The sequence below is a fragment of the Amphiprion ocellaris genome, chromosome 11 (assembly GCF_022539595.1).
Source record: "Amphiprion ocellaris isolate individual 3 ecotype Okinawa chromosome 11, ASM2253959v1, whole genome shotgun sequence".
Taxonomy (NCBI): Eukaryota; Metazoa; Chordata; class Actinopteri; family Pomacentridae; genus Amphiprion; species Amphiprion ocellaris.
The window spans coordinates 20,051,131-20,062,774 of NC_072776.1; the positions used below are offsets into that span (position 1 = coordinate 20,051,131).

Genomic DNA, 11,644 nt, shown 5'->3' on the forward strand with positions numbered 1-11,644 from the left:
ATGCATTCAACAGACATTTCCACCTGCGGATGGAGGTCTATGCTTTATGCTTTTCAGCAACGGATTCTCTCAGAAGAGCTGCTGAGACTCTGACTTGTTATATAACGGACCAAAGTGCCTTCTTTTCATTTTTTCTTTGCGTTTGATTGAGAAGCTTTTACCTGTATGTAAGCAGAGTGAGAGTATATAACAAGTTGAAGCTTTTACATCCACATTGCTGATATCTTCATAGAAAATCTCCTTATTTAGGCGCGTAGTAATGGCTCGGAACCCCCAGTGTATCTCGGGGAATACCCTGCTGCTGAATGTAAGCCAAGACAAAAAATACCTGTCGAGGACATACCAACAGTGGCCATGAAAAAAATTCAGACCAAAGAAAGAATCAGGCAAGTGCTATCTCAATTTATCTTTATCTCTTTATTTTCATTCTGCTCTGGTTGAACCATTTGCTGCATATGGAGCATAAAACCCTGTAAAATATTCCATTTGAAATATTGACAGAAGTATTTTATTAACGTTACAGCTGAACAACCGGCCACACAGTGTTTTCTCAGCTGACAGTGTCAGATGCAGTGGCAGTGCTTAAGGGAGCTAAAGCTACTCTGCACACTCTTCATTGAAAGGACCAGTATTGCTGTGCAATATAATCGTTTTGGTCATGAGAAAGTAGCCTTAAAATTCTGATACAAAAAAAAATCACTAGTCTCAAAGCACCTACTAAGCTTTAAAGTAACTTCAGAGAATCACAGAAAACTTTTCAAGTTTCACAAAAATAATTAACAACAGCACTGTGATGTTAGAGGAGAACGTTCTTCATTCTCTTATCACACTTATGGTCTTCTTTATTGTCAAATACAGTGTCCAAAGGTATCTTGAACACTGTATTTAACCTGATTATTATTGTTACTGTAGTATAGCATAGTATAGTATAGTATTTTGAACAGTATATAATATATGTGTGTGTGTGTGTGTGTGTGTGTGTGTGTGTGTGTGTGTGTGTGTGTGTGTGTGTGTGTGTGTGTGTGTGTGTGTGTGTGTGTGTGTGTGTGTGTGTGTGTGTGTGTGTGTGTGCGTGCTCATGTGTGTGTAAATACTTGATGAAATTTTAATCAGAATCTTGAATGAATATTTCAGACAAGATTTATTTCCTTCTCCTCTTAAAGATTTCACACTGACACTGTGAGGTTGTACTCACCAAAATACATCTCTTTTTGGAAGCAGTAACTTGAGCTTTGTGGTTTTCTGCAGGGTTACAGAGTCACAGTCACAGGCTGAAGAACCACACTGTCCTGGGACTGTAGTGGGTTATTTACAGTAATACCCAATGCAGTCTCTTACCATGTATCACTGCCATCACAGCCTTGACAGACTAATTAAGCTGTGTGATGTCTAGCTGCATCTTCTTTGGGAAGGAGTCCTTTAAGGCAGGCTTGAAAAACCCAAACCCTTCATCTCAAGAAGGTGATCATAATCGAATGTTCTACCAGGGTTGTCTGATAGAATGTATTCTAATCACCGGCAACTAATCAAATTTCATCAAAATTCACTCTGTGTATCGATTAGACCTAAAAACAAACAAACATTATTTTAAATGTGTATTCATGATTGATAGGTTCTTGTCTTCTTTGACTCCTTGCCTGTTGCGTTCCTGGATTTCTTAGTGGATTATCACCATCAACTGTATGGACAAGCAGACAGGAATCTGTTAATAAAAACATTGCTCCATTGCACTACTAGTGGTCAACTACATGTTAGTTGTATATAGTATGGTTTGTACTAGTTATGCAATCTAAAATACAGAATTATTTGCACAAATGTATTATTTAATACTTCTGTCATCAGTTGTAGTCATACTGCATCAAAGTCAGTAGGATAAATCTCATGACAACTGTAAACGCCTGTACAAAATTTATTGACTGTCTTTATAGTTTTTTAAGGCAAGACCATAATCATTCACTAATATAATTATGGTTATTATTGTAACCATGATGACAAAAGTCTTGAATGATGAAAATGCTTCCATTTGTTATTTCTGGAGGGCAAACAGTGTATTTCATTTAATAGGTAAAATGTACATTTGTGTCAGCTTGGTATGTGGATGCCCCTTGAATATTTGAATCTGGGATGAAAACTGCTAATGAATGTATATGCTTTGGGGAAACAGCTTTAAATGCTATGTAGAATGTCTTATACTGTGTGAAATAGACTCACGGTCTTGTTTAGGGTGCATTAGCAAAATATTTGCATCATAATTGCAAACAACTTTATTAGATATCTGTACGCTAATCTAGATTTTTTTTTTTTTTTTTTAAAAGGTTTCATTACAAATATCCAAAGGAGTTTTACTTTGAAATCTTAAAGGCATTTATTTGATATAAATATTGCATGACTGCAATGTAATTTTGCAGTGTAACTGAATGTAGATTTAATAGTTGTAATGAAGATAATGGGCTTTCCACACTGAAAATATATAAATCACTTCAAGACAAAAAAGTCACCAGTGATCAGATAAACAACCTGCCTGTGTAATATACTATGGATTTTTTTTTCACAATGTTTCATAGAAGCTTTTTTAGCTTTTCTCTATCACATTCCGTAGAAGTAACATTAGCCTATTGTGTTCTTTTACTGCAAGGGAACAACAGATAGACTCTGTTTTTATAAGCAATTCCACCTACTGTGAAGCAAACACCTCATGAGAGCTGCTGGGAAGCCAATGACTCAATAGTGCTTTCTATTTTGAGTTGTACCGATGACTGAATATTCTCTCATTCTGAGAAGAATACTCATAGCTGTCAGCTGGAACAAATTTTTAGGATTAAAAGGATAAAATAAAACAATGCTGAATTTCTGAGAAAAAAGACTGACACATTTATTTTGCTTATGTATTACCTTGCTCACTTTCATCTAATAATATAGAATCGAACAAAAATGGAATGGAAATCTAAACTTCAGCTTGAAGAAAGTTTATTTAATCGTGGAGATACACTGTTTCAGAATAGCTTACCTGTTATACCTGCAGTGTATATTACACATATATGACCAGCTAGTGGCGGATTACTGCCATGATGCTTCTGAGCAGGGTTTTAGAGTTACAGCAATGTCAGAAATATAGTTTTTTTTCAGTGATGCAATTAAAATATGTCTTCTCCAACATGTGCTGGAATCATCAGTTGTCTTTCACCAAACGTCATCAAAGTGTCAACTAAATAAGATCCACTGGTTCCTATAGTAACAGTGTGCTCTCTTTGCATCTTCTGCTGCCACTATGGAAACACCATTTTCCATTAGTGCTAAATGATCAAATATGACAGAATGTTTCATTGAGTCAATGGTTTTATGCACTCCCTGACTGTCTCTGCACTTCTTCCAAGTAGCATATTAACTTGTTTGGTTTTTCTCAACAAATACTGCTCTTCAGAATTTATGCAGTTAAAATGGAATTCAGTGACAATTAGTGTCCAATTGTTTGTACATTTTCAGATTCCGAAACAACAGAAGATGAAGGGGGAGACCAATCTGAGACCAAAGATAGCGGGGATGTTGAGGACCAGGCTGTGCATACAGGTATCCAGCGTGTTTCTAGCTTGTGCATTTTCCTGTGGAAATTTTGAAATGAATGCCTTTAAAGGCAGCTTCACAGTTTAGACTCCCATTATCAACACAGTATTGTAACATTTATAGAACCTAATTTGAAATATAAAGTGTACTGCTCTTTTGCACTTTAAGCTACATTGTTTGATTTTTGTTGTTGACATTTTGCGGGGCATGGGAACAACTAGCATAAGCATCCAGGAGACACAAAGAACGGAAAGCTTTTATTTGATAAGCTTACACCAATCGGGCATAACATTATGACCACCTGCCTAATATTGTGTTGGTTCCCTTTATGCTGCTAAAACTCTTCTGATCCAGTGGGGCATGGACACAGGACCTCTGGGGATGTCCTGTTGCACCGGGATGGTGGCACTGAATTCTGTGGGTCCTGTGGGTTGCAGAGTGGGTCCTACCTAGATCAGGCTTATCCTGGCATATCCCACAGATGCTCAATAAGATTTGGATCTGGGGAGGAACCCAGGTGAACACCTTAGCTCTGTCACGTTCCCTGGGCCACTTCTGAGCAGTTTTTGCATGTGTTGGGATGCATTGTCCTGCTTAGGGTGGCAACTGACATCAAGGACTGATGTTGCCATGGGGTTTTTTTGGGGTTGTTTGACCTGCAATGTTTAGGTGGGTGGTACATGTCAGATATTCACATGAATATCAGGGCTCAAGGTTTCCAAGCAGTACATTGCATTGTAACAGGTTCAATTTGCACCATCTTTGTAGCTCTAATTTTATGTCCAGCCAACTCCTAAGGAAATAATTGGTTCTTTAGATCTTATTTCTCCACAGTGCTTACCAGTCAGTTTCTAGTCTCCTCCTGCAGTCAGTAAAGGTTTCATGAGAGCAATGTGCTGTTGAATTGAGAGCGTCTGCGATCACTATGAGCAACACCTTTACAATTACTCCTGCGATTGTCACTGTCCTCAGACAATACCCGATTCTGTACCTTCATGATTCATCTATTTATCTCTTCTTTTACATGAAACAGTGATGGACAAAGGTGCAGAGGATGACAATAGCACACATGGACGTGAGGATCACTCTAACAGGCAAGCAAGAAACATGCAAATAATCCTAGCACTTTATAAATAAAGACATTGGTGTTTTTACTATATCAGTGGACTCAAATTTTATACTAAACTACAGTTGTCAGCAAGTTGTGAATTACTAACCGCCTACTGACTCCAATAGAATTTGCTTTAAATCTTCTATTACAGACGCCAATCAGAGGATTTTTCAAGAGAATCTCCCCCACAAGTCCTCCCACCTCCGTCCCCAAGACTGGTCAAACGTACCTCCACCTCTCCAATGCCAAGTCGTTCTGGTTCAACAACTCCTCTCAGCTTGCGGAAGAAAATTGTTGTGCCAACTGAATATCAAGACACAGTGCCTGGGGAATTTGAAGAAAAGGTTAAGCAGCCAAAATCTGTGTCCCAAAGTAACACTCAGGACTCCCGACCACAGACTCCACTAAGTGAGTACTCCCGGAAAGAATTTACTCTTAGACCCTCACCAAAGCTTACAAGGGCAAGCTCAAAGGTTTTTGAGAAAGTCCGTGGCTTAGAGGAGAGGAGACGAAGTCTCGATATTCCAGAAGGTTCCATTTCAGGAAGATCCTGGGCAGGGTTCAATCGTGCTGGATCTGTAGATTCAGATGATGGAGGAAGCCGGTTGGGAATCTCGAGAGAAAGTTCAAGGGAAGATCTTCGAGAGGCTCTGAAAGAGGATGCTGCTGAACGGAGATCTATGTTTAGACAGAGAGCTGCCTCATTGGAGGACAAACCTCGCTACTCCCAAAAAGTTCAAGACATCGAGAATAAATTCACTGAGGAGCTCCAGCGCATTAAGAAACTTGTCGGAAAACCTCATCTGAAGAAATCGTTTTCAACTGAACAGCTCACCCTAAAGAGCAAGCAACGCCAGCCTTTCAGGAAAATTGAACCTATTCCCCCACAAGTCCTACAAAAGCTCCAAGAAAGAGAACGTGTCCAGTGGGCAAAGGAACAGAGAGAAAAGGAATTAAGTCAGCAACCAATGCAGCAACAACAACAAACACAGCAAGAACAGCATAAATCCCCACCCCAAAAGACAGCTGGTTCAACAACTGTAACGGTTAGTAGATTTGGAGAGGTTGCAGGCACCCCAGAGTCAATGCAGTTATCTGACTTACCTGGACAACGCTCAGTAAGAGAATTAAATAGAGTTAGTCCAGTTACAGAAATCATTCAGAGATCATCATCACCAGCATTTTATCATCAACAAAGGGAAGATTCGCCAAGCAGAAATGTTGCGGAGATGACATTACGTAAGGTTGAACGAAGGCCACCAAGTCCACTTGTACAAAGAGTATCTCGGATGCAAGAATCCCCACACATCCAAGACTCTCTTGTGCAAACATCACAAAAGGATGAGACTTCAGGCAGAAAGACGCCAATAGAAGTAGTATTAAGAAAAATTGAAAACAGACCCGAAAGTCCACTGGTAAAGAAAAGGGCTATCATTGTGCAAGATCTTTCTCCTCAACCACCTGCAAAACCCCCAAGAACACCAGTTACTCCAACAGAGAACATCATGGAAGTGGAGCTTTCTAAAGCAGCCTCGAAAATACAAGTCCCTGCAATTGTTGTTGAAGATGAAAAAATGGAAGAGGATGTCCCTGCAAAAACAAGTGAGCCTCATCAGAAGAGTACACGTGCCAAAGAGGGACAACAGCAGAAGCCCAAAGGGAAGAACCGGCGCCCTCGACCCTTGTCTCCAGAGTTAGGTTAGACTCATTGTGCCTTTTTCCTTAAGCTTTCTGTGTCAGTGTGACGCTCCACTCTGTTTGCTTTTCATGTTTAATCAAACTGTATTCTTTACCAGAGTGTCTTATCCTCTAATGTGGGCAGGGGAAAATGACTTCAGGCTTGTTTTTTTGTCATAATGTGCAGATTCTTCAGATGATTCTTATGTGTCTGCTGGAGAAGACCCAATGGAGGCTCCTGTGTTTGAGTTTCCCCTCCAGGACACTGTAGCATCTGCTGGTGCAGATGTGCTACTAAAGAGTATAATTGCTGGAACCCCTATTCCTGAAGGTAACATGTTGTACTTTGTATTTCAAAAGCAAAACCGTTAAAGGTAGCATCCAATCAAAAGATTGGCAAGGGAATTAATTTTTCTGTCTTCTCTGTTCAAGTTACTTGGAGTAAAGACAACACTGAAATCACTGGATTTGCAAATTATGCAGTCAAAGTGGAAGGTGAACGACATACTCTGCTCATCAAATCAGCGAAAATAAGTGATGGTGGAAAATACTGTGTAACTGCTGTTAATCAGGTGGGCAAAGCCTCCAGCTGTGCCATGCTTATCGTTAAAGCAGGTAAGTTTGACTTTAGACACATCAGATCACACATAATTAGATATATATGGTACTGTGTTTTGATGATTCACTTTTTTTCAATCTTATATGATGATATATGATGATAATAGGTGATCCTATTATTTGCTTGGTCAGTAAAAATTTATGTATGTACAGGTATTACAGAAATCAACATGAAGGAATGTTGTGTTTGTAATTTTAATATTATTGACACTGTAATATCAGTCTGCCCATTTCACTTGGATAAAGTCAGTTATTAAAAGTAGTTGTAGTCTCTCAGAATGAAACAGAACATGCATTTTTTTCCCCCTCTAAATTAATTTAAAAATAGTCCATCCAAAAACAGGTCAATGTACTTAACAATAATTTTCACTTTGCGCTATTGATTTGAAAAGCCTCTTTTCTACATCGTAAAAAGAAACATATTGTTGTCTCTTCCCACACGGGCATTGTGTTTCAGATGATTTCTCTCCTGCTCCCTTGTCATTATCTCTCTGAGCAAAATGTGTGTGCCATATATTCCGGCTGAATAACCTCACTTATAGTTACCATAGCAACTCAGAGGCGAAACTGAACCTATAAATTGCCCACTGAGGCTCACTGGCTCCACTCACTGTGAATCCACTATTGTTTGGATTTCACGTTTGGCATCTCAGATTCTAATTATATTTTAAGGGGTTCTTTGTTTTTCGTAATACACAAGCTCTTTGAACTCCTGTGTTCTCGCTGAGTTATGTCTCAGTAATAAAAATAAAAGTTTGCAGAGGCAAAAAGAAATGTACTGTATTTGTACCAATGATTGACTTGATTGTGAGCTACATTGTATCAAACAATAACAGGAAACATTATGGCACCTTTTTGCTTTTACAGAGTCTGTGCAGGAGCCAAAGGGAAACCTGGATGTGCCGATGGATATTAGCAGTCCTATTACATCTGATGAAGAGTATCTCAGTCCCCTGGAGGAAGCCATGGATTATGGAGGGCCAGAGCCAAGGCGAACTATTGATACACGATTCAGGAAACCCCCTGCATTCCTGGTGAGACTGCTAATCTACTGCTGATCTAATTCACGTTCACCTTCAGACTTTAATATGTTTAGCCTTGACCTTTAACTGCATTTTTGACTAGACTGTTGCAAAATACTGCATGGAAATGTGTATTTGTATGTATAGGTCATCCTTGATTTTCTCAATATTAATTTTAGTGTATGAATGTATTGTCTGCTGTGTGGTCATTCCATCAACACATCTGTCAAATAAAACTTACAGGTAAAATGCATCTTTCAGCTTCTAACGTGCATTAAATTTTTAACAGGTAACAATGAGTGATCAAGCTGTCATTGAAGGACAGGAAGTCACCATGTCTGTCCGAATAAGTGGACAACCCAAACCCATGCTCTATTGGTAGGTTCCCTCACTTCATCAGACTACTTAAACTCATTGCTTGCATGGGACATGGAAAGGCTTTCCTATAATCACACATCTTAAACAAATTCACTTGACTGCATAGTTTGTTTTTGAGCATGCTGCTTTGATCATTTGTTAAAGCAGGTGGAAGCATTACGTTTATTGATCCTAGCAATCTTCAGGATAACAGAAAGAGTCTTAATAGGAAGACAGAAGAAGGACATGCTTTCTCCATTTACCATGGAGCTGCTCAGTGCCCAGAAACACAAATCTGGCTGAACTAATCAGCTCTTACAACAATCAGGAATTCACATGCAGTGCCGAAACCGTCCAAAAGAAGAGCTGATTGCTTTTTTTTCCTTCACAACCATCAGGTCTTGCAGTGTTTGCAGAACACTTCCTTATATGTTCTGCCAGCCACTAGTTATTAATTGCTGTTGTTAACTGCAACAGCAGACACCGAGCCTCCAAATGATAAGGCTAGCTTTCTTATTATCAACAAACCCCATGAAAGACCAAAGCCTTATGCAATTTCTTTCTGTGTGCCATAGATTTTAATTGTTGAGAAACTATTAAACCCACACCACAGGGGAACACTGTTAACCTGACAATGTGTTCCTTCATCAGCACGGGCAATGTAATTGGTTTGAGCTAGTGTCATATGTTAATACTACAATCCAATCCATTCAGCAAATTTTCTAGGAGCAGTACCATTTGGTATCTGGTTTCACTTGGCAATTTCCCCCTACAATTTACAACAGAAAATGCTGATAGAGCAATACATTAACACTCCATCAGAATAAGAGGTGTTTTTTCAGGTCTCCCCATTCTACTTACATTAATGCAACAATATAGCATTTTTATTCTGTAGTGAATGAGACTATTGCTTTATCAAAAAAAAAGTCTAAATGAATTTGGACCAAAAAATGATGGCTGATTGTTTAAAGTCCTGGATTAAGACAAATTATTACAGATAATGTTACATAATGCAAAGTGATAGCCCTGGTAGGGAAGTTTGAAAGAACTGAGGAATAGACTCATTGCCTCTGTTGTTTTGTGGGATTTGTTTGATCATGACAATAACACAAATATAGGATATTGCCTTATCCTTTAATATAGCAGACAATAATAGTTTGAATCATTCAGGCAGGTTCTGACATAAGAGTTAGTCATGAGTCCTAAGAGACAGTAGCAGAAAAGACAATCCTGGACAATGTATTCCACCACCTACCTCTTTCTTACCAGCCCAAAGAAAGCTGATGGTAGACAAAGTGTGCACTTGGCCATCCTTCATTACATAAATTACATTTAAAAAGCTCTGGGTGCTAACTGCGTGAGTGATTTACCTCTTTTTTCTTTCAAAAGAGCAACAATAGTTCCCTTGTTTCTTCTCTTTGTAGGCTGAGAGACAGAGTCACAGTAAAAACAGGCCCACGTCATGTTGTATGTGAGACCGAAGACGGCACTTTTGTAATGACAATCAAGTCGGCAGTGAGGTCAGACTCTGGGATTTACACTTGTAGGATCATTAATGAGTATGGGACAAAGCAGTGTGAAGGAAGGCTGGAGGTGAAAGGTATGTTTGATTTTTTCTGTATCATGGATTTGGTTTTAATTGTTGTCACTTTTATGAAAGTAGAAATTCATATTTGACTCTCTTTCAGTAATTATTTTGTTGTCAGTTTTGTCCAAGTAACTGTATTCTAAAGGCACTCATTGTGACCTGTAATTATCTCACAGCTCTCCTGTTAAGGTGTCACTTAACAGCACCGTTCAGAAAATGTCCTTTATTTATCCGCAGCACCACCAGTTGAGCCAGGTTTAGCTGTCATCCGCCCGGTCAAGGACATTACAGCCAAGGCTGGTGATACAGTTTTGTTTGAGTGTCACGTCATTGGACCGAAGGACACTGATGTAGACTGGCTTGCAGATGGGAAACTGATCCAGCCGGCATTGCTCAACTGTAAGATGCACTTTGATGGAAGAAAGTGCCGACTGCTGCTCAACTCCGTACATGAAGATGACAGTGGGACATACATGTGCAAGCTCAGCACAGCTAAAGGTTGGTCTCAAGAACATCTATCACAATATCTGTGATTACAAATGAAAGTAATGTGTTCAATGTCCTTTCTATCTCTTCTTCTGCTAACGACATCGCATTTTCACTTTTCAGAGGAAGTGACTTCATGTGGCAAACTAAAAGTCAATCCCTCCTTGGAACCTCTCTTCACTCGCAAGTTAGATGTTTTAGAAGTGATTGAAGGGCGCAATGCTCGATTCGACTGCAAAGTCAGTGGAACGCCATCTCCTAAGGTCATCTGGAGTCACTTTGGTAGGACCATGCATTATTGTGGTGTCAGGATCTTTATTGGATGTGTGAAAAGAATTTTACATTTTTACAGTTACCTGTCCATCTGAATTATCTGTTAAAATAGTTTTTAGGATTTATAAATTGTTGTTATTTAGGTCTATGACATAACTTTACCCATAATATCAGTGCCTTCGATGTCTTTGTAATCATCTCTGTTGTTAATTTTAGAATTTATAACACAATTTGTAATTAAGCTGACATATGAATATAATCTCCTTTATCTTTTCAGACCATCCACTCATAGAAAGTGAAGACATTCGTATTCTTCAGGAGGGCGGCCGCCATTCTCTAATCATTTCCCATGTGACCAATGAGGATGAAGGTTTCTACACTGTCACAGCCCGCAACCCTCACGGCGATGCAGAGAGCTCCGCTGAACTCTACATACAAGAGCCAAGGCCAGCCATCTCCTCACAGATGTAAGAGTGTGTTATTTCAGCTCATGTGTACTTCCTGAACTGTTCTACGTTTTGGATTCCAGAATCCACTTGGCTTTATTATTAGCTTGTAGTAAAGTCTGTTGTTATTTTTGGCTCTGTCTTTTCTCAACATTAGGGCTAAACTTGAGAAAATGCCATCCATCCCAGAGGAGCCAGAGGTCCCAGAGAATGAGGTGGAGCGTTTCACCATGCCTGACTTCATCAAACCCCTTTATGACCTGGATGTGATCGAGGGAAAGGAGGCTGTGCTCAAATGCAAAGTGGCAGGTTTGCCTTACCCAACCATCGTCTGGTTCCACAATGGCAAAAGGATTGAAAGCACAGAGGACAGAAAGATGACACAGTGTAAGATTTTGAAAATGCATTAATGTCCACCTGATATCTGCTGTTATGCACCATTTAAAATGTATTCCTCTAATTTTTCATATTTGTATACACTACCGTTTAAAAGTTTGAGGTCACC

The 11,644-nt window shown here is 39.3% G+C and overlaps 1 protein-coding gene across 2 annotated transcripts in view; it reads left to right on the forward strand.

Annotated features, from left to right (window-relative positions):
- Positions 1 to 11,644, forward strand: part of spegb (striated muscle enriched protein kinase b) — a 38,901-nt gene that overhangs the window by 6,555 nt on the left and 20,702 nt on the right. Inside the window, exons 1-13 of one of the 2 annotated variants that reach the window (XM_055014954.1) lie at positions 344 to 386; positions 3,484 to 3,567; positions 4,595 to 4,655; positions 4,824 to 6,370; positions 6,537 to 6,680; positions 6,782 to 6,964; positions 7,835 to 8,001; positions 8,279 to 8,367; positions 9,771 to 9,946; positions 10,172 to 10,432; positions 10,544 to 10,702; positions 10,971 to 11,160; positions 11,297 to 11,526. In XM_055014954.1, the coding sequence (XP_054870929.1) occupies positions 4,597 to 4,655; positions 4,824 to 6,370; positions 6,537 to 6,680; positions 6,782 to 6,964; positions 7,835 to 8,001; positions 8,279 to 8,367; positions 9,771 to 9,946; positions 10,172 to 10,432; positions 10,544 to 10,702; positions 10,971 to 11,160; positions 11,297 to 11,526 (3,205 nt within the window). In that variant the 5' untranslated portion in view covers positions 344 to 386; positions 3,484 to 3,567; positions 4,595 to 4,596. Of the gene's footprint in view, positions 1 to 343; positions 387 to 3,483; positions 3,568 to 4,594; positions 4,656 to 4,823; positions 6,371 to 6,536; positions 6,681 to 6,781; positions 6,965 to 7,834; positions 8,002 to 8,278; positions 8,368 to 9,770; positions 9,947 to 10,171; positions 10,433 to 10,543; positions 10,703 to 10,970; positions 11,161 to 11,296; positions 11,527 to 11,644 lie in introns of those variants that run through there. The other variant, XM_023285179.3, reaches the window with a different exon arrangement.